Raw genomic sequence first — 24,026 nt, forward strand, 5'->3', positions numbered from 1 at the left:
CAAGATGGGGTGCTGAGTGTACATTAAAGAGAAATAAAATGAACTTTTTGGATTTTGGCAAATGGCTGCAATGACACAAAGAGTGAAAAATTTAAAGGGGTCTGAATACTTTCCGTACCCACTGTATTTAATGACCAGTCAGGAGTGAAATTCACGAGAACCTTCACTATGTTAATGCAAGATGAGTCCTGCACATCACATGTAAATGATATCGTCAGCTGTTTCAATAATATTTGTGCCTCTGCTCTAGATGCAGCTGCTCCTCTAAAGACTGCCAAATTGTCTCGTAAGGCTACCAGTGGGCAGCCTTGGGTAGACAATGGTATTCGAAGAATTAAAGTTGAGTCTAGGAAGGCAGAGCGTAGATGGAAGAAAACCGGATTTCAGGTGCATTACAAAGACATAAAAAACTCATTACTACACTACAATATTATGGTAAAGAATGCTAGAGCTAAATATTTCTCAGATCTGATCACTACTGATCGCCACAACCCGAGGTTTCTATTTCAGACTGTTGATCAATTGGTTAACCCAACCCCTCCCAGCATCCGGCTGAAAGTGATGCGGAGTGTGACAAATTTTTAATTTATTTTAATGATAAAACTGAATATATTAGAGCTTCTGTTACCCACAACTCCTCACCAATCAAAGTTTCCCATACCCCTAGAGAAAGCACTTTAAGTCGGTTTTCTTCCATGTCCTTATTGGAGTTACTACAAATCATCTCAGATATGAAACCCTCTTCTAGCCTAGTGGACATTATCCCAACCAGGTTTTTAATTTCTATTATTGATTTGCTTGCTTCTTCTCTTCTTATCATTTTTAATACATTTTTGATGAATTTCAAACTGGTCTTCGCAAACATCACAGCACTGAGACCACTCTTTTAAAGGTGACTAATGACATTCTGCTGGCGTCCGATGCTGGTCTGTGCTCCGTTCTTGTCCTTCTGGATCTCAGTGCTGCTTTTGATACAGTCGATCACCACATTTTGTTGGAGCTTCTGAAGCACTGGGCGGGAATAACAGGTTCTGCACTGGACTGGTTCTTTTCTTACCTGTCCAATAGATCGTTTTGTGTCTCCGTTAATAATTACAAGTCTTCTTTCTCTCCAGTAAAGTATGGAGTCCCACAAAGTTCAGTGCTGGGACCAATACTAAACTAAACTTTGAGCGCCATGTCACAAAGACTGTCCAGACATGTTTTTATCACCTCAGAAATATCTCCAAAATATGCTCAATTGTATCATTTAAGGATATGGAGATGATTTTACATGCTTTTATTTCTTCGCGCCTTGACTATTGCAACAGTCAGTTCACCTGCCTGTGCCATAAATTGATTAACCGACTCCAGGTTGTACAGATCTCAGCTGCAAGACTTGACTGGAAAAAGTGGATTTAACCATATCACTCCTGTTTTAGCTTCCTTGCACTGGCTCCCGGTACGTTTTAGGATTGATTTTAAGATTTTATTAATAACTTTTAAAGCACTGCACGGCCTTTCTCCAAGTTACATATTTATTTTATTAACAGTGGAGTCCTCCTTGGTCATCATCCATTAAATCCACTTTGGCTCAAACAGTGATGGATGGTGCGATCTGACAGTGATATACCTTGACCGTGGTGTTCACCTCTAATCTCTTTGGAAGTTGTTCTGGGCTCTTTGGTAACCATTCGTATTATCCGTCTGTTCAATTTGTCATCAATTTATCTCTTGCGGCCACATCCAGGTGGTTGGCTACAGTCCTGTGGACCTTAAACTTCTGAATAATATGTGCAACTGTAGTCACAGGAACATCAAGCTGCTTGGAGATGGTCTTATAGCCTTTACCTTTAACATGCTTGTCTATAATTGTTTTTGTAATCTCCTGAGACAACTATCTCCTTAGCTTTCTGTGGTCCATGTTCAGTGTGGTACACACCCTGATACCAAACAGCACAGTGACTACTTTTCACCCTTAAAATAGGCAGATTGACTGATTACAAGTTTGAAGAAACCTGTAATGCTAATTACAGGACACTGTTTGGTTTAACGTGTCCCTATGGTCAAACTCTTTTCAATGTTTTCTAGGGGTACCATCATTTTTGTCAAGGCCAGTTTGTTTTTTTAATGCTTCTGTTGAAGCACAATTCAAAAGCAATGTCTGATTTCATTAGTTAATTTTCAGTAAACTTGTATTTATTACTTTTTTCAGGTTATTTCAGTGACCATTGTGGGTTTTTCTTTCTTTAATGGAAGGGTTACCAACAATTTTTGCCTACATGTGTAGATAATGGATGGCTGCATGATGTTTGAGTTGAATATAAAACCATTTTTAAAAATCCTAAATCCTGTTTCCTCAGTGGATTGATGGTTGGTCCCAAAACATTCAGTAACATCAAGTACTAACCAGGCAGTGTGATGTGGTGTGAAAATGTGGCTTTATCTCATGACTTGCAGAACTGATAATTATAAGGATCATTCTGGTTGACTACTAACTTGAAGAAACAAAATGAAGAAACATCAAAACATCCAAAGCCAACACCCCCCCCCCAATGCTCTAACATGGAGAGAAGTCAGAGCAAAGATGAGGAGGCCACACCCCCTCCACTAGCAGACACTGCCTGTGAGGATTCACTTCCCACAACCCCGCAAACCCTACCTAGTTCACCATCTTCCCGGGGCATCCCATTCCCCATCACCAAGAACCTCGCCAACCTGATGAAGCACATCACTACTGGGCCCAAACTGACCTCCTCCCCCAGTGTCATTTTCACCCCCAGAAGTCCCTCAAAGCGGCATGCCCCACCAATTCCTCAGCAAGCTCTGCTGCAATCACAATTGCAGCATCCACCAACCCCCCCTCCACACCGTCACCAAAATCATTCATTGTCTCCACAGCCTGATAACAGCACAGTAAGCTCTAAATGATATGTGCTGGGTCCAGGCTGCAATACTGTTAGTCATGGCTCTGTCCAGGAAAAGCCGGGGCCCAATATGCAAATAGCTGTTTCAATCCCAGTTTTGATAGGTAACAGAAAAAGTTTGGTAAATCTACAGAGAAATAAGACTTACCCAACGCATTCTGCAAATTTATGTATGCCTTGCCAACCACAGTATGTCCCAGAACATGGGGAAAACAATGTTTTTAACACACTAAATTTAGCTCTTTTAAATGTCAGGTCTTTGGTAGGCAAATCATTTTTAATCAATGATTTTATTATTAAGCACAAGCTTGATTTTATCTTTTTAACTGAAAGATGGTTAGGACAAGATAATAATGCCACAGTTCTTATTGAATCAACCCCTCCAAATTTCAGTTTCATGAGTGAAACAAGAATACACAAGAAAGGAGGTGGATTTGCTATTTTATTTAGTGATAGCCTCAAATGCAAAAACATATCATATGGAAAGTTTGACTCCTTTGAATATATTGCTCTTCATACCAAATCCTCCTGTCGAGCAATATTTGTAACTATTTATAGACCCCCAAAGTACAATGCACATTTTTTTGACGAGTTTGCTAAATTACTATCTATTGTATGCATTGATTTTAATTGTGTTGTTTTAGTGGGTGACTTTAACATTCATGTTGATAATCTCAATGATGCAAGTGCAAATGAACTCTTGAACATCCTGGACAACTTTGGGCTTTCTCAGCATGTAACAGATCCAACACATATCAAGGGACACACACTGGATCTAATAATCTCTAAAGGTCTTAATATTTCTGAGGTGGTGGTGACCGATGTTGCTTTTTCTGATCATTACTGTGTTTTTTTTAAAACAACTGCCCCTGCTGTTTTGAACACAGGTGAAACAAAGGTAGTCAAAAAGCGGAATATTAATGAGAAGAGCTGTGCATTATTTATTCAGGTTTTTGCACCATCACCAACCATGTCATCAGCCCCTGTTGATGATCTTGTAAGAAGTTTCAGTTCCAAATTTATGACTGTTATTGATTCCATTGCCCCAATTAGGACCAAGGTATTGTCAGCAAGAAAAAAGTCAAAGTCACCTTGGAGAAAAGCCACAGTGGTTAAAATTCAGAAAAGAATATGCAGAAAAGCAGAAGGCAAGTGGCAAAAAACCAAACTCCAGGTTCATTTCGACTTGTACAAAGAGAGTCTTCACAACTATAACCAAAAAATGCAAGCCAATCATTTTTCTCAGAGGTTATCAATAGAAACAGCAATAATGCCCGCACATTGTTTTCTGTTGTAGACAGACTCACAAACCCAGCACCCTCTCTTCCTTCTGAACTGCTGTCCAAAAAGTCATGCAATGATTTTGCAGCCTTTTTCACAGACAAAATATCAAAGATAAGACAAACTATCTCTAGCTGCAGTCCCAGGAACATGACAATATCACCTGTGCCTCCTTGTTCTCCAGTGAATCTAGAACATTTTGATCTTCTTGATCACAGAGCTCTGGCAGAAACGCTTGTACAATTAAAATCTACATCATGCTGCCTTGATATTTTACCAACAAATTTTTTTAAAAATGTTTTTAACAGCTTAGCTCCAGATGTATTGCAGATTGTCAATAGTTCTCTTCAGTCAGGGCAGTTTCCCCAGGCCTTAAAAACTGCTGTTATAAAACCTCTTCTTAAAAAGCCTAATCTAGATGCTTCAGCAGTAAGTAACTACAGGTCAATATTAAATCTTCCATTTCTGGGAAAAGTAATTGAAAAAGTAGTTTCTCAACAAATTCACAGATTTATGGTGCAAAACAATCTTTTTAATGCACTTCAATCTGGATTTCACGCACACCACAGCACCTAGACTGCACTTATTAAAATTTTAAATGATTTCCATTTAAATAATGATGAATCCAAAACCTCTGTTTTAGTACTATTGGATCTCAGTGCTGCATTTGACACAGTTGATCATGATGTGCTGCTTGATAGACTAGAAGCATGGGTGGGAGTTACTGGCTCAGTGTTAAATTGGCTCTATCTTACTTACAAGACAGAGACTATTTTGTCTCACTTGGTAACTATGAGTCTGAGCGAACAAAAATTAAATGTGGGGTTCCTCAGGGGTCTATTCTTGGTCCTCTCTTATTCAATATCTACATGCTGTCCCTTGCTCAGATTATGGAATACTACAACATTGACTACCATACCTATGCAGATGACACCCAACTTTATATATCAGTATCATCTCATGATTATAGTCCTCTAATTTCATTATGTGAGTGTATTAATCAAGTCAAAGAATGGATGCGCCAGAATTTTCTCCAGCTCAATACAGACAAGACAGAAGTGATTGTTTTTGGCCCCAAAAATGAAAGGTCAAAGGTCATTGCTCACCTTGACTCCATGTCATTGAAAGCTACAAATCAAGCCAGAAACCTTGGTGTAATCATTGACTCAGACCTGAATTTTAACAACCACATAAAATCCATCACTAAATCTTCCTATTACCACCTGAAAAACATTGCTAGAATAAAAGTTTTTCTGTCTAAACAAGATCCAGAAAAACTTTTTCACGCATTTATTTTCAGTAGGTTAGATTATTGCCAGAGTCCTTATAAACACCAAGAAACTGGACCATATCACACCAGTTCTTAGATCACTACACTGGCTTACCGTTAGTCAAAGGATAGATTTTAAAATCTTATTGCTAGTTTATAAAGCACTAAATGGTTGTGGACCAAAATATATCCAAGATATATTAGTTCCCTATGAGGTTTCCAGACCCCTCAGGTCATCTGGGACAGGTCTACTGTGTGTTCCCAGAACCAGAACCAAACACAGTGAAGCAGCATTCAGTCACTATGCTCCTCACCTGTGGAACAAACTTCCTGAACACCTGAGATCTGCTCAAACTGTCAGCTCATTCAAATCAGGACTGAAAACTCTGTTGTTTACTGCTGCCTTCGAATAATTGTTCATCCTTGTTTTCTTAATGTGCTTTTATGTTTTATTTTAATTTACTTTACTTGATTAAATTTATTTTATGTTAAATGTCTTTATTTTTAAATGCTCTTTTCAATGCTTTTACTGTAATTATATGCCTTGTAAAGCACTTTGAATTGCGTAGTGTATGAAAGGTGCTATACAAATAAATTTGCCTTTGCCTTTGCCTTAGTCAATCCAGGCGGTGCACAGGTTGGTCTGCCTGGTCTTACAGTCTCGAGCGACCGCTTTATCCACCAGTAGTTCATGTTTTGCTCCCCTGGTGTCCTTACCCATTCCTTTCTGGGCCCCGCTCATGTATTGAGCCATGTGCCTACTCATCTTAGCCGCTATGATGCCCGACAGGAGCTTCCATGTTGTGCACAGGCAGGTTATTGGACGGTAGTTGGATGGGACTGCTCCCTTTTGGGGGTCCTTCAGGATCAGGACTGTCCTGCCTTCAGTTAGCCACTCTGGGTGAGTCCCATCCATCAGCAGCAGATCATGTCAGGCCCCAGTGCTGGTATATATGCCCGGTGCTGGTATATATATATATATATCCCTCTGGGGTCTGAGGGGGTTTTTGGGGCCTGGACAAATTTTGACATGTCCTGACATTTGTGCTTTTTTCAGTGTTTTTTAAACATATTAATGTCTAAAGTCTGATAACACTGTAATCAGCACAAAATTGGCTACAATAATATGTGAGCACCAAGTTTATACATTATTGTGTTTTTGAGAAAAAAGTGGTTATGCATGGTTAGAGAAAAACTACAATTTTTTACTCACTGAAATAAGACCATAAAACACAAACAGAACATTGGTTCACAAGACTTTGGAGACCTGCATGTTATAGGCTAAAGTGTTTACTTCAGAGTGTTGTGAATGTCATCTTGTTCACACATTCACAGTAAACAATACACTGATTTAAATTTTCTAAGACACTTTTTGTCCAGAAAGGCCATATGCAAGAGGGTGTGACTGAGGATGAATAGTGATTTACCTGAGAACACAAAAGACGCATTGAACGACCAGACAAAGCCGTGCATAATGAGCCTTTCAGTCAATGTAGATGGGACGGATTAGTGCAGCACAATACAACACAATGAGGAGCCAAACGATCCTCATTTGAGTTAAAATCAGTGTTTTTACTCTGAGGACAAGCTAAACTATTTGTCTCTGTGAGGAATGTAAGGAGCGCCGCTTCACGTGCATAACGCGCCATCATCCAAACGCGCAGAAAAAGTGAGTAAATTCTATGATGAAGTTTGATATTTTGTCATTTCTCGGGGGCGTGCACATATTTACCTGGTTCACCTGAGATTATTTACATGTGAACAGTGGACAGTGTACAAGGCGGGACCGCATTACCTGTAATGAGGTGAGACAGGAAAAAACGGACTTCTCCTTACGTTCATACGGATCAAATAAAAAGTGATGATTTGTTTTTGACTTGAATTGTTTCACTCAAAAGAAAACATGTCAAGCTTTCTAGCCATATAATTCTTATTTTTATGAGTCAAGTATTCGCTGAGATTCTGGTTGTTTTATTTACGCGTCTGTGAAGAGAAATGGCAGAGACAGAAAAGTCCGAGAGCGCACCCTGACGGCTTTCTTTATTTAAAAAAAGCACAACGTTTTGTTGTTATTATGATGGTATACCACTAAAACTAGACCCTTTAGAGATTTGAATGATATACTTCTTTTATCTGTACGATCAGAATTGACGGAGTAATTTAAGTTTGTTTCGGCCTTATCAGAAAAAGATGCGTCAAAACGCGCCGGCGCGTGCGTCGACCCCAGAGGGATATATATGTGGGCTACTGGAACAAGACACTCGTGGACGAGGGCTGATAACAGAGAACTGTTGGAATGCTACTACATGAGTAACCCCAGCGATAGGGGCTACATGAGGAGGATGTGGGACCTATGGAAACTCCGAAACCCACCATCCACACTAGGGCCAAAGCATCTAGTAGCTCAGTGTTCCAACATCCAGTGTTCCAAACGGCAGCTGCTATCACAACTAGAGATTGAAGAAATATAACACAAATGCTACGGCAAGGGGGAGCCAGGACGCCAGGTCAGGGGGGAAACAATACCACCCCCACCCGAGATTGGGTATCAAGCCCCAATGACAAGCCCGAACTCGCTCAACACAAGAGCAGCTGACTTGAGAGTGAAGATCGTAGGCAAGATGGACACCTGGAACCTCCGCAGCCGGTTACCAAGACTAAGTGAAGTACTCTCTGAAAGTCTACTAGAAGATGTGAATGCAGCATTACAAACAATCCCCACTGTGACCATCACCGAGACCAACAACAGTGATCCTTGAGATGCTTGGCCACAAACTACATTCCACCACCAAGGAGGAGTACCCTGCATGGAGAAGGAGGTTAGAGGCAAAAATAAGGGCAACACGGAGAGAAGTCAGCCATCTCCCCTGAACCATCCAAGGTGTACTCTCAGTGGGAGGGCAGTAACACGAGGGCAGACCCACCAAGGCTGGAGACTGAACAATACTGGAAAAACATATGGGAGAGGGAGACATCACATAACACCAATGCCCAGTGGCTGGCAGACCTGAGAGCAGACCACAGCAACCTCCCTGAACAGGAACCAGTAATCATCGCAACAGCAGATATCCGAGAAAGGGTCTCAAACATGAAGAACTGGACAGCACTGGGGCCTGACATGATCCACACCTACTGGCTAAAGAAGCTAACTGCCCTACATGAGCGCCTGGCAGCTCAAATGAACTGCTGCTGATGGATGGGACTCATCCAGAGTGGCTAACTGAAGGCAGGACAGTCCTGATCCTGAAGAACCCCCAAAAGGGAGCAGTTCCATCCAACTACCGTCCGATAACCTGCCTGTGCACAACATGGAAGCTCCTGTCGGGCATCATAGCGGCTAAGATGAGTAGGCACATGGCTCAATACATTAGCGGGGCCCAGAAAGGAATGGGTAAGGACACCAGGGGAGCAAAACACCAACTACTGGTGGAAAAAGCGGTCGCTCGAGACTGTAAGACCAAGCAGACCAACCTGTGCACCGCCTGGATTGACTACAAGAAAGCCTACGACTCAATGCCTCACACATGGATTCGGGAATGCCTGGAGCAGTACAACATCAATAGGACCCTAAGAACCTTCATAAGGAACTCAATGGGACTGGAAAACAACCCTAGTAGCCAACCTCAAGCCGATAGCACAAATCTCCATCAAGTGCAGCACTAACCAAGGAGATGCTCTGTCCCCGCTGCTGTTCTGCAAAGGCCTGAACCCCCTCAGCCCCCTTTTAAATTCAGTGAAAACAAGTTATTGTATTTGAGCCTAAAATCCTCAGAAACAGCTTTTCTAACAATATAGCTACTTTAGATGGTATAGCTTTGGCCTCTAGCACTATTGTGAAAAACCTTGGAGTTATTTTTGCCCAAGATATGTCCTTTAATATTGCCAAAATTAGGAACATCCTGTCTCAAAATGATGCAGAAAAACTAGTCCATACATTTGTTACTTCAAGGCTAGATTACTGTAGTGGATGGAGTTCAACATCCTTACAGCCTGGTGGTTGAAGCTGTTTACAAGTCCTGTGGCAGGCCCGGAGGTTCCGATAACATCTCACTGAAGGCAGGAGGCTGAAGTGGAAGTGTGAGGGGTGGGAGGTGTCACCGTGAAGGAGGGCAGAGGGACACCAGTCTTTGTGTAGGAGGCAGTGCAGCCTCCATACCACACAGTGACACAGCCAGTGAGGATGCTCTCAGTGGTACCCCGGTAGAAGGAGCACATGATGGGAGGTGGGACTTTTGCTCTCCTCAGTCTACGTAGGAAGTAAAGGCATGATTGAGCCATCTTGGCCAGTGATGTGGTGTTGCTGGTCCAGGAGATGTCCTTGGAGATGTTCACCCCCAGGAACTTGGTGCTGCTCATCCTCTCCACAGCAGCACGGTCGATGGTCAGTGGGGATGCTGAAAAGGTCTTCTCCTGAAGTTGACGATAATCTCTTTAGTTATCCCCACGTTGAGGAACAGTTTGTTATCTTTGCACCACTGGATCAGTTAGCTCACCTTACTACTGTAGTTGGCTTCACCATTGTTAGTGATGAGGCCCACCACAGTCGTGTCAGCCGCAAACTTGATGATATGGTTGATACTGTAGGTTGGCTCACAGTTGTGGGTCAGCAGAGTGAAGAGCAGTGGGCTGAGCACACATCCCTGCGGAACCCCTGTGCTCAGTGTGATGGTCTTGGAAGTATTGCTGCCTCCCCGTTAGAAAGTCCAGCATGCAGTTACAGAAGGAGGTGTTCAGTCCCAAGTGTCCAGGTTTGTCTATTAGTTGCTGGGGAATGACTGTGTTGAATGCTGAACTGAAATCCAGGAACAGCATTCACACACAGGAGTCTTTGGAGTCAAGGTGGGTGACAGCTGAGTGCACAGCAGCAGAGATGGCATCCACATTGGTCCTGTACACAAACTGAAACAGGTCGTGGGAGGGTGGATTTCATGGTTTGCATGACCAGCCACTTGAAGCACCTCATGATGATGGAGGTCAGTGTTACCAGCCAGTAGTCATTGTGGCTCGAAGGGTGGGGCTTCTTTGGTACCAGTATTATTGTAGTAGAAACACACAGGGACAACAGCTTGGCTGAGAGAGATGTTGAAGATGTCAGTGAGGACATCCTTGAGCTCCTTGGCACAGTCCTTTAAAACACGACCAGATATGTTGTCTGGTCCAGCTGCCTTGCGTGTACTGATCCCGGAGAGGGTCCTCCTCACACTGGCTAGGTACAGACACCCTGCCTGCTCAGGAGGGGTAATGTTCTGTGCTGGTGGAAGAGCAGACCACCAAGGCTGGAGACTGAACAATACTGGAAAAACATATGGGAGGAGGCCTCACATAACACCAATGCCCAGTGGCTGGTGGACCTGAGAGCAGACCACAGCAACCTCCCTGAACAGGACCCAGTAACCATCACAATGGCAGATATCCAAGAAAGGGTCTCAAGCATGAAGAACTGGACAGCACCGGAACCTGACATGATCCACACCTACTGGCTAAAGAAGCTAACTGCACTCCATGAGGGCCTGGCAGCTCAGGTGAACCAGCTGAAAATGGATGGGACTCACCCTGAAGGCAGGACAGTCCTGATCCTGAAGGACCCCATAAGGGAGCAGTCCCATCTGACTACCGCCCGATAACCTGCACAACATGGATGCTCCTGTCAGGCATCATAGCGACTAAGATGAGTAAGCACATGGCTCAATACATGAGTGGGGCCCAGAAAGGAATAGGTAAGAACACCAGGGGAACAAAACATCAACTACTGGTAGATAAAGCAGTCACTTGAGTCTGTAAGACTAGACAGACCAATCTGTGCATGGATTCTGGAATGCTTGGAGCTATACATCAATAAGGCTCTAAGAACATTCATAAGGAAATCAGTGGGACTGTGGAAAACAACCCCAGTGGCCAACCTGACCGATTGCACAAGTAAGTCTCCATCAAGTGCGGCATCTACCAAAGAGATGCTCTGTCCCCGCTGCTGTTCTGCATGGGCCTGAACCCCCTCAGCCAGATCATCGCTAAGACTGGCTTTGGATATCGACTGCGAAATGGGGCAACCATCAGCCACCTCCTGTACATGGATGACATCAAGCTGTATGCCAGTACTGAGCGAGACATCGACTGACTGATCCACACCACCAGGATATACAGCAACGACATTGGAATGTCATTCGGACTGGACAAGTGTGGTCGAATGATAACAAAGAGAGGGAAGGTTGTCAGGACTGAAGGAGTTGAACTCCCAGAAGGCAGCATAGCGGATGTTGAGGGGAGCTACAAGTACCTTGGAATCCCACAGGCAAATGGGAACCAAGAAGAAGCCGCAAGGAAAGCAGCCACAGCCAAATACCTTCAGAGAGTAAGGCATATCCTAAGAAGTCAGCTAAATGGGAAGAACAAGGTCCAAGCCATCAACACCTACACCCTGCCTGTCATCAGATACCCCGCTGGCATAATAAGCTGGCCAAAAGAGGACATAGATGCCACTGATATCAAGACAAGGAAGCTCTTCACAATGCATGGAGGTCTTCACCCAAAATCCAGCATCCTGAGACTGTATGCTAAGAGGAAGGAAGGAGGCTGGGGACTGGTGAGCGTCAGAGCCACCATCCAAGATGAAACAGCCAAGATCCATGAGTACATCAGGAAGATGGCCCCAAGCAATGGAATACTTAGTGAATATCTCAGGCAACAGAAGCCCGATGCAGAGGAAGAAGAGCGAGAACCATCATGGCAGGACAAACCCCTGCACGGCACGTACCACCGACAGATACAAGAAGTGGCTGATATCGAAAAGTCCTACTGGTTGCTGGAAAAAGCTGGACTGAAAGACAGCACAGAGGCACTAATCGTAGCGGTACAAGAACAGGCCCTGAGCACAAGATCGATAGAGGCCGGGGTCTACCACACCAGGCAAGACCCCAGGTGCAGGCTGTGCAAAGATGCCCCTGAGACAATCCAGCACATAACAGCAGGTTGTAAGATGCTAGCAGGCGGAGCGTACATGGAACGCCATAACCAAGTGGCCGGCATAGTGTACAGGAACATCTGTGCCGAGTATGGACTGGAGGTCCCAAGGTCAAAATGGGACACGCCTCCAAAGGTGAGGGAGAATGACCGAGCTAAGATCCTGTGGGACTTCCAGATACAGACCGACAAACAGGTGATGGCTAACCAACCAGACATAGTAGTGGTGGACAAACAACAGAAGAAAGCCGTAGTGGTAGATGTAGCGATCTCAAGTGACAGCAACATCAGAAAGAAGGAACATGAGAAGCTGGAGAAATACCAAGGGCTTAAAGAAGAGCTAGAAAAGATGTGGAAGGTGAAGGCAACAGTGGTCCCCGTGGTAATCGGCACCCTCGGGGCTGTGACCCCCAAATTGGGAGACTGGCTCCAACAGATCCCGGGAACAACATCAGAGATCTCAGTCCAGAAGAGCGCAGTGCTAGGAACAGCTAAGATACTGCGAAGAACCCTCAAACTCCCAGGCCTCTGGTAGAGGACCCGAGATTGAGGAAGACACACACACACACACCACCCATAGGGGTGAGACGGGAAATTTTTTTTTAGATATATAAATTATTTTATATTATGTTTAGTTATGTTGTTCCTATCATTCTACTGGCATGCTTACTGGCCATTTGTCATCATGGAAACAGTCATAGACACGCAGGAAACTGTAACCTAACCAATTTGGTTTTGACACAAAAGATACTTGGTTAGCATTAGAAAAAGAACATGGATTTTTCTAAAATGAATACTTCTTTAAGGTTACTGTACACTGTAATTGTTTTTTTTTTTTCTTCCTCTTTTGGCTGCTCCCATTTAGGGGGTGTTACAGTGGATCTATTGATCCACATCATTGATTTGCCATAAGTTTTACATCATATACCCTTCCAAACTACAGCAACACCTTTTTATTTATTTGGACTTGGGACCAACACAAAGACCACACTGGTTTATGGAAGCTCAGTGACTGTGTCTAAGGGGCCATGGTCTTCCAAGTTAGTCTCCCATCCAAGTACTAACCAGGCACAGCTTTGCTAAGCATCAAGACAACTGACAGGATTGAGCACTCACAGGATGGTATGGCCATGTAGACATATCTCTTTAAATAACTATGCAATTAGATTTACCAGGTTAACAATGTCATTCATTCCACACACAGAATATTTTAATTGAGCCATCAGGGTGCCAAGCATTGTATTATCTTGATATATTATCAAAAATAACACTATATTAATTAATTAAATTAATTCATCTGATTAACTGTGAAGTATATAATAATTAAAAACATACAAAACCCAGCTATCTCCAACTTAAAACTATGTTCTCCAATGATATCTTACTGTTGCAGTTCCAGTAACCGTCTGGCTTCCAGATTCTGACCCGCTCTGCTCGCTGTGGCTCTGTGAGGTCTGGAACAGGTTGAGTGAATGCTCACTAACAGAGGTCTGGACCCTGGTGTAGTCCTGTGGTGCTGCTGGGTGCTGGTGTGGATGTGGGTGGGAGTGTGGATGCGGGTGTGATGCTGTGAACTCAGTTGGAATATTGTTCTGGGGAGGGGGAACAAACTGGGCTGATGAGTAAGCCTGGGCCATGGATGGATCCGGGGGTACCGGTGTGTCCTGGTTGCCCTGTATGAACAAAAAAATCAACTATTTTAAATTAGAGGACTTTGAGGATTTCCTGTATTCCCATAAATGACATTAGTTTTAGATTGTTGATCAACAAACCATCTTATTGTGCTGTTTTTTAACACCAATCCTAGCAGTACTCCATACTAATCTTATCTCAAATAATCTAATAAATAAATAAATAATACATTTTGATTAATACAGTTGCCGTGTACGGCAATTGTATTAATTGTCATACGGCAGAGATTGCCGTATACGGAAACGTACTCCTAAGCAGAAGCCCGCGGCTCATCACCTGCCTGTTCACGTTTCTAATAATCTAATAAATAATCTCAAATTTAATAACTGCTGTAACAACTGAATTTCCCCTTGGGGATTAATAAAGTACTTCTTCTTCTTCTTCTTCTTCTACTAGGCAACGTTAGCCAGTGACCTTCCAGACGCGCACCTCAGAATATACAAGCTCTGGCCTGGGCACAACGTTAACATTGCTCCTCTCTCCCTATTTTCCACAAGTATGACATGAACTCATTTTGGGTTATTAATCAAATGTTAACCTTTCACGAGTGTTTGTTAAAAAGTTTGAGCGGTGGTAAGAGATGTGTGTACATTGTAAATTCCATTTTGGGATTGATTGCTTAGTGAATGTGGCAATGACGGCACTGGCTTCCCATTGCTCTGGGTGTGTGTTCACGGTGTGTGTGTTCACTGCTGTGAGTGTGCACTTTGGGTGGTGATGGAATTTCCCCATTGTGGGACTAATAAGGGTAATAACTTAACTTAAAACATTGGTTAAGAACAGTAGTTTCTGAGTGGTGGTAATTTTAAATCTCTTTCTGTAACATGTTATGATGAGTTTATAATGTCGCCAAAGTGTTAGTCCACCAGTAGCAAGTTAGTGGTAGGAGAATGGGTCTAAGTGTGTTTTGGGGCATGGGGCATGGGTGTGTTTTGACATGCCCTGACATTTGTGATTTTTTTCAATTGCTTTTAAACATATTAATGGCTAAAGTCTGATAACACTGTAATCAGCACAAACTGGGCTACAATAATATGTGAGCAGCAAGTTTATACATGATTGTGTTTTTGAGAAAACAGTGTTTATGTATGGTTATGCAAACGTTCATCATCTGTATCACATTATTCCTATGAGGACAAAGTAAACTCTTTGTCGGTGTCTTGAACCATCCAAAATGCTTCTTCACTCGTGTGGCATGCCATCATCCAAATGCATAGAAAAAGTAAGTAAATTCTATGAGCTTGACGTTTTATGCCATTTCTCAGGGGCGTGTACATAATTACCTGGCTCACCTCAGATTTTTTCCATATCAACAGTGTGCTCAGTGTGAGGCGGGATCACATTAGCTATAATCAGGCGAGACAGGAGAAACCGTACCACTCCTTACTTTCACATGGATTACATAAAAAGAGATTATTTGTTTTTGACTTGAATTGTTTCATTTAAAAAAGACATATATTTCTCATGTCTTTGGAGCAAGGATTCACTGAGATTCAGGTTGTTTAATTTATATGTCTGTGTAGAGAGGTGACAGAGACAGAGAAGACAGAGAGCGCACCCTGTCTGCTTTCTTTATTTTACAAAAACACCATATTTTGTTATTATGACTGTATACAAACAGAAGGAGACCTTTTTCAGATTCGACTGATGTATTGCGCTTATCTGTGTGATAAAAACTGACAGAGAAAGTTAAGTTTGTTTTGGCGTTATCAGGAAAGATGCCACAAAATGCAATGTGTTTGTCGACCCCTGAGGGTTAACTAGCTGACTTTGGGTGCTACCTGCCACTATGCCATGGTGTCACCGTGTTGTATTGTTATATCAATAGCCGCTTGAGAAGTAATAAACTAATAATAAAACTATTTAAGTTGTGTGTTCATATTTGTACCCTTAATTTTTTAAACTGTGATGTCATCTTGACTTGTGATTTGGTGTGTGGCAGGACTGTGCCCCCTGTTGGTGTTGCTCTCCGGGTAAGCGAATCACTTTTGTCTTGCAAGCGTGTCATGTTGTGTGTGTTGTATAGTTCGTCTACAGACCAGCAACAGACTAGCTATAGTTTAACACACCTAAAAACTAACTAAACTCCAAACAATTCATTAACTGCTACATCCCGGTACTAGTCAAGTACCTTTCTATTTTGACCGGTATTTATTGCTATTTCCTGACTTAACGCTCGTTAGCCTACCGGTTAGCTTAGCTTGCTCGGTGTGCCACATGTTTAGTTATTCCTCTGCCTCCTTTAGTGATAATGATACCTGTAATAAGTGTAAGGTTCTGGTAGCCTTGGAGGCGAGGATCACTGATTTGGAAGCGCGGCTCCGCATCTTCGAACAAAGGCCAGCTAGCCTAGCCCCGTTAGCTGGTGTGGAGCCACCGAGCTTAGGGTCTGTTAGCGGTCCAAGGGCAGCTCCGGAGCAGCCCGGAGAATTAGCCTGGGCGACGGCCCGACGGAAACGTACTCCTAAGCAGAAGCCCACGGCTCATCACCTGCCTGTTCACGTTTCTAATAGATTTTCCCCGCTCAGCAACACACCCGCTGAGAAACCGACTCTGATAATTGGCGATTCCATAGTCAGGAACGTGAAAATAGAGACACCAGCGACCATAGTTAAATGTTTCCTGATGTTTTAGCTGCTGGCTAAGGCTAATCGTAAATATGGGAAAATGACAGCAATGACACCCGATTACGCCAATCGGAAGTCACTAAAATTAATGTTGAGTCGGTGTGTAAGTTTGCTAAATTAATGTCGGACTCCGAAGTTTTCTCTGGACCCCTCCCCAATCTGACCAGCGATGACATGTTTAGCCGCATGTCGTCGTTCCATCGCTGGCTGTCTAGGTGGTGTCCAGCAAACGATGTCGGCTTCATAGACAATTGGGCCACTTTCTGGGGAAAACCCGGTCTGGTAGCGAGAGACGGCATCCATCCCACTTTGAATGGTGCAGCTCTCATCTCTAGAAATTTGGCCGAGATTATTAGCAAACCTAAAGCCTGACAATCCAGGGTGGGGACCGGGATGCAGAGACTCAGTCTAAAATGCCTCTCTGCAGTTTCCTTAGAGCCGCCGTCCCCCTCAAACCACATAGAGACTGTGTCTGCCCCTCGAACATATAAATCAAATAAATCAGAAGTTAACAGAAGAGGAGTTATTCATAAAAACTTAATAAAAATTAAGACCACTCCTCTTATTGAACAGAAAAACAGAACTGTCAAATGTGGATTATTAAATATTAGGTCCCTTTCGTCTAAATCTTTGTTAGTAAATGATTTGATAACTGATCCCCAAATTGACCTACTTTATCTTACTGAAACCTGGTTACAGCAGGATGAATATGTCAGTCTGAATGAATCAACCCCCCTCAGTCATAAACTTATTATTAAACTTTCATCCTCAGAACAATTTTAACTCATTTGAGAGCCTCACTCTTAGTCTCTCACATCCAAACTGGAAAACACAAAAACCAGTTCTACTTGTCACTGTGTACCGTCCACCTGTCCCTTACTCAGAGTTTTTAACTGAATTCCATGACTTCCTGTCTGATCTAGTGCTTAGATCAGATAAAGTTATTATAGTGGGAGATTTTAACATTCATGTAGATGTTGAAAATAACGGCCTCAGCATTGCATTTAATTCTATATTAGATTCCATTGGTTTCATTCAAAATGTTAATAAACCCACCCACTGTTTCAATCACACCCTTGATCTTGTTCTGACCTATGGCATCGAAATTGAACATCTAATAGTTTTTCCCCAAAATCCTGTTTTGTCAGATCATTCTTTAATAACTTTTGAATTTAAAATGATGGATCATGCAGCGTTTGGAAGAAAATTCCACTACAGCAGATGTTTATCCGACAACGCTGTTAATAAATTTAAGAAAATGATTCCATCTTTATTTACATCTATGCCAAGTATAAACATAGTGGAGGGCAGCTGCTTCAATCCTACTCCCTACCAAATTGATCATGATGTTGACAGCGCTGTAACCTCACTCCGTGAAACGCTTGATTCTGTAGCCCCTCTGAAAAAGAATTTAGTGAATTAGAGAAGACTAGCCCCATGGTATAATTTACATATTCATACCTTAAAGCAGGCATCACCAAGGCTGGAAAGGAAGTGGCGTTCCACAAACTTTTTCTAGCCTGGAAAAACAGTCTATTAACATATAAGAAAGCTCTCTGTAAAGCCAGAACTGCATACTATTCATCACTAATAGAGGAAAATAAGAACAATCCCAGGTTTCTTTTCAGCACTGTAGCCAGGCTGACAAAAAGTCACAGCTCTGTTGAGCCCAGTGTTCCCTTAGCTCTCAGCAGTGATGACTTTATGAGTTTCTTTACAAATAAAATCACAACTATTAGAGATAAAATTCAGCAGATGCTTCCTATGCCTGCAATAAATGAATCTTCTACTACAGTAGCTCTTGAATCATCTGTAGGACCTCAGTTATGTTTAGACTGCTTCTCTCCCATAGATCTCTCTGAATTTACATCAGTAGTTGCTTTATCAAAATCATCAACGTGTCTCTTAGACCCCATCCCGACTAGACTGCTTAAAGACACCCTGCCATTAATGAACTCATCTTTATTAGACTTGGTAAATTTATCTCTAGTATCAGGCAACGTACCACAGGCCTTTAAGACTGCAGTAATCAATCCTTTACTCAAAAAGCCTAGTCTTGATCCAGGAGTCTTGGCTAATTATAGACCAATATCCAACCTGCCATTTATTTCTAAAATCCTAGAAAAAGCTGTTGCTAAGCAGCTATCAGACCACTTACACAGGAATGAAGTATTTGAAGATTTTCAATCAGGATGTAGTGCACATCATAGTACAGAAGCAGCACTGTTAAAAGTTACCAACGATCTTCTCTTAGCCTCAGATAATGGACTTGTTTCTATACTTGTCCTCCTAGACCTTAGTGCTGCATTCAACACCATTGACCACAACATCTTATTACAGAGACTGGAGCATGTGACTGGTATCAGAGGAACAGCGTTAAAATGGTTCCGATCCTATTTATCGGACAGATTCCAGTTTGTTCATGTCCATGATGAACCTTCCACTCGAAAAGAAGTTAGTTATGGAGTTCCACAAGGCTCTGTGCTAGGACCGATTCTGTTCACCCTGTACATGCTTCCTTTAGGAAATGTCATTAGGAAGCACTCTATTAATTACCACTGCTATGCAGATGACACTCAGTTATATCTATCTATTACACCTGTTAACACAAACCAGTTAACCAGACTTCAAGCCTGTCTAACTGACATAAAGGCCTGGATGACCAGTAACTTTTTAAACTCAGAGAAAACAGACGTCATTATATTTGGGCCAAAAAACCTCAGAAATAACTTTTCTAAAATTATAGCTACTCTAGATGGCATAACCCTGGCCTCCAGCACTACTGTAAAAAACCTTGGAGTTATTTTTTACCAGGACATGTCCTTTAACATAAAACAAATCTCTAGAACTGCATTCTTTCACCTGCGCAACATTTCCAAAATTAGGAACATCCTGTCTCAAAATGATGCAGAAAAACTAGTCCATGCATTTGTTACCTCAAGGCTAGATAACTGTAACTCATTTCTATCTGGATGTCCCAATATCTCCATAAAAAGCCTCCAATTAATCCAGAATGCTGCAGCCAGAGTCCTGACAGGAACTAGTAAGAGAGATCATATTTCTCCTATATTGGCTTCTCTTCATTGGCTCCCTGTAAAATATAGAATAGAATTTAAAATCATTCTTCTCACATACAAATCCCTTCATAATCAAGCTCCTTCATACCTTAAAGACCCCATATTACCATATTATCCCAATAGACCACTTCGCTCTCAGAGTGCAGGTCTACTTGTGGTTCCCAGAGTTTCCAAAAGCAGACTGGGAGGCAGAGCCTTTAGTTATCAAGCTCTCCTCTCCTGTGGAACCAGCTCCCAGCCTGGGTTCAGGAGGCAGACACTCTCTGTACTTTTAAGGCTAGACTTAAAACCTTCCTCTTTCACAAAGCATATAGTTAGGGCTGGCTTCAGGTAACCCTGAACCATTCCTTAGTTATGCTGCTATAGGCCTAGACTGCCCGAGGACCATCGGTGCACTGAGCTCCCCTACCCTAACACACCCCCCCCCCCCCCCCCTTTCCCTTCCCCTCCCCTCTCTTCCTCTTCTCCCACCTCATGTATATTCCACCATTGAATGTCACTAACCTTGTGCTCTCTCTCTCCCCTAGTTTGTGCTCTCTCTTTCTCTCTCTGTTCTCTCTGTACCTTCTGCAGGTGTCCCTGGTCCTGGAGCTGTATATCGCTGATGTGCAGTTACTGGTCCCACCAACCTGCAGTGTCTATCTGTTGTTTATTGTTGCTGTTCTTTTCTCTCTGCTCTATTCATTCACCCCAAGAGTAGAGGCAGATGGCCGCCCAAACTGAGCCCGGTTCTGCTGGAGGTTTTTTTCTTCTGTTAAAGGGAGTTTTTCCTCTCCACTGTCGCCAAGTGCTTGCTCATAAGGGAATTGTTGGGTTTTTAGTTTTAGTTTTTGTAAAGTGCCTTGAGATGATTTGTATTGTGATTTGGTGCTATACAAATAAAATTGAATTGAATTGAATTGAATTGAATCTAGTAACATCTACTTTTGCTACTTTTGAGCAGACTTTAGCAACTTTAAATTGGAAATATTTGGCAATGCTGCAGAGGATGAATCATAATGATGTGACCCCCAGACTTTTCATCTATCATGACCAGTGAAATGTCTTGAGAATAATTAGATGGGTAACCATACAGTTTGGTACAGTCATTCATCTGTTCTAGATGATATATCTTAATGACTTTGGTGATTGTCTTACTTTTCATTTGGCACTGTCATCTGGTAAAACAAGGATAGTCTTTTTGTGTCAGCAATTTAGACAAAATATCTGATCATAAATTGCCCTATAACAAGTCCATTCATCCATTGTCTACTGCTGTCCTTCCTCATACACCCTGGACAGATGTCCAAAAACCTCAAAAGTAGTTAGTGAACTTCTGTGAAGCTTGCTGCACATACTTACAAATCAAAGAAGCTTAATAACCCCCGCTCCCTACAAAAAATAAAATAAAATGTGTGAATGTGAGTGTTAGTGTTGGTCTCTCTGTATGTGTCAGGCTTGTGATAGACTGCTGATTCAGAGTGTACCCCACATCTAGAGGTGGCCTATGTCAAACCGTGATCTGCTGTCAAGTAAGTGTAAATGACATCTGTTCAGTTTAAACGCATTCTTACCATACATTCATTTATTACCAGTGGCTCTTCTTGCTATCTTACACTGCACAGCCAAAAGCTAATTAGCACTAATACACAAAACTCATACAGCAGCATCTACTAAGCCCTAACTTACTGAAAAGTAGCATGGACACCTCAAGCTGTCTGTATCTGTTGTGCTATCCTTATATTTCATGTTTGGTGGCACATTCACATTGCACCTACCTCACTTGCACATTCAGATTTGGCCAGAATTTATTGTACTGTGGATACCAACAACCAAATTCAGTGATCAGATGCAATTATGCAGATACAGTATTAATAACATATAAGTACTGTGTGAAAAGATTGTCCTGGAAGTGGTGTAGTGTGATCTGATCTATACATAGGTATAGATTACTTCTGTAAAAAAAAAATCAGTAAAAATTAATGTTGTTATTCCACATTTTCCTATCATACATGTCCACCCAAAAGCTAAAAAGGAGTTCTTCCTTTGTAAAGAAAAAATAAGCAGGAATTTTATAGCAGCTGCTCCCATTTAGCAGGGCTGCATCATGTTTTTTGGCTCTTATGTCCAGCTAACTAAATTTGCATATTGAAGTTAAAAAAAAAACAACGCAGACTTCTAGATAAAATATATAAATAATGCACAGACCTGTGACTGCTTGTGACCTGCGAGGGCTGTGGCATATGGAGTTGCTCCATTTAAATAGGTATGAAGGAAGGAATGTACCACATTAACACCCCAGAAACAAAGCTACTTTATGTCTCACATTCCAGCAATCCAATTCCTGGTTAGCTCAAAAAAGAATAAGTATGACAAAGAGTTTCTGTAAGAATAGGAATTTTGAGTTTTAGCCTGCTGTAGCTGTAAAAAATGTGAAAACATTTGAAGAAAGAAAGTGATTATGGCCTGAAAACATTAAGAGTGTGGTGTCAAAGTATGTGTGAATGTATATTTGAGAGTTCAGTCCTGTGGAACAATAATATCTCAGTCATTCCGGAGAAAAAGAGACTGAAAGAGCAGTACAGCCATATGTAAAAAAAAAAGAAAGAAAGATTCTTGGCTAAATGCTCTGCTGTGTAATGAGAACCACATTTAGAAGGCTGAAATATGCTTTACGTGGCAAAGTGGTGCACACACACACACACACACACACACACACACAGGCAACTGAAGGAATACAATTAAAATTCTAGAGAGAGAACTTTTCTCCTTCAGAATAAAAACAACTGTTTCCCTATCAATTTCTCAAAAGATAATTCTAGATTATGCATTTCTGTCATTCTAAATGACACTGATAATCTATTTCCTTCTTTCTGCCTGAGAAAGAACAGTTTAGTACAACTTGGGCTTTATTTTCATAGGTTTGGCCATGAGGTTAATCAGTATCATTAACACTGCACTCACCAAAGTAATCCATTAATAAAATTAAGGTCTTGTCCTTACTGAATTAGAAACTAAAACTTAACAGTGACTGTGCACAAAGTTCTGAGTTCTCATCATCACAGTTAGGCTACAAAGTTTTGCACTATTTTGTATGCGCACCTGGGCACACTGGCTGTATATGCTAACATGGACAATGTCCAGATACAGACACAGACATACTGGGCAGATGGACACATTGGCAAGAAGAAATTTCAGCACATTTGCAGCTTAAACAAATGCATTCTTTTAAATGAATTTGAATATACTCAATATTCTTAATTTCACCCAGGTGTTTTGGTTCCTCACACTATAGATGTTTTAGATTTTTGTATATATGCATTTGTGTCTTGCTTAAACTCTGGTCTTAAAGAACCTTATTCAAAATTTCTTTACAAATTAAATCAAACTTGAAAGGTTTATTGCTGTTCTCATAGCACTTGGTGTTTAGGGATGATGTTACGTTCAGGTTAAGGGAAAATAAATGCAAAAACATACTTATATATATTTTGTGTGGGAGTCTTTACATCAGTATGGACAGTTTGACAGTTTGAGAATTGTATTAAAATATACCTGAAAGAAATTAGAACAAGAAGCTAGCTGCTAGCTTCTACCATGGACGAAGATGAAAGCATGTGGGACAAAGAAAAATTTGCATGCACACACAAATTAGGCATGCAGCCCTGCAAACTCACATGTATTGTGTAAATACACACACTCAAACACTACGCACTACCCATAAAAGGAGTATGCAGCAAATGCCATCTACAGTCAGCACAGTTTGGAGTGAGTGAGTGTAGAAGTGACAATGACGAGAGAGAGACAGATGGAGGAAAAACAGTGTGTATTCTCAGAAGTACCTGCTCTACCATCTCGCCTCTGCCTTCCTCCATGCACATCCAGCTGCGCTTTAAAGTCCAGCCTGCCAGTGTCTGCTCACAGCTAGCATCAATTATGGATGGTTTTGTGAGTATGTGTGTCTGTGTAGTGGGGGAATGAACAGAAGGAGGAGAAAGAAGAGGAGGAGGTGCCCCTGTGAATGAAAGTAACGTTCCCCAAAATATTTTGACCACACTTTCCTCTCTCACAGTCCTTCCCCTGTCTTTCATTTGTGTTATTGTTGCTTTTTTCTGATTGTACATACACTACTGAACTACATATCCAAAAGTATATGGACAGTCCAGTGAAAATAATTCAAATAATTGTCGTGTTCATCAGTTTTGAAATTTGCCGAATTTGACAATCCTGCCCACTGTGA

At 41.9% G+C, this 24,026-nt stretch overlaps 1 protein-coding gene across 8 annotated transcripts in view; it reads right to left on the minus strand.

Moving 5' to 3' along the window:
- Window positions 1-23,747, minus strand: part of rbfox1 (RNA binding fox-1 homolog 1) — a 154,424-nt gene extending 130,677 nt beyond the window's left edge. For 7 of the 8 annotated variants that reach the window (XR_003296687.1, XR_003296686.1, XR_003296685.1 and 4 more), the window contains exons 1-2: window positions 23,629-23,747; window positions 13,800-14,087 (exon numbers count right to left, since the gene is read on the minus strand). Coding sequence is in view for 5 of the 8 variants with exons in the window: in XM_026324789.2 (XP_026180574.1) it covers window positions 13,800-14,087; window positions 23,629-23,667 (327 nt within the window). In the remaining 3 variants the exon portion in view is untranslated. Of the gene's footprint in view, window positions 1-13,799; window positions 14,109-23,628 lie in introns of all 8 variants that reach the window. The other variant, XM_026324787.1, reaches the window with a different exon arrangement.
- Between the last annotated feature and the right edge of the window lie 279 nt (window positions 23,748-24,026).

This window comes from Mastacembelus armatus, chromosome 8 (genome assembly GCF_900324485.2).
Source record: "Mastacembelus armatus chromosome 8, fMasArm1.2, whole genome shotgun sequence".
Lineage (NCBI taxonomy): Eukaryota > Metazoa > Chordata > Actinopteri > Synbranchiformes > Mastacembelidae > Mastacembelus > Mastacembelus armatus.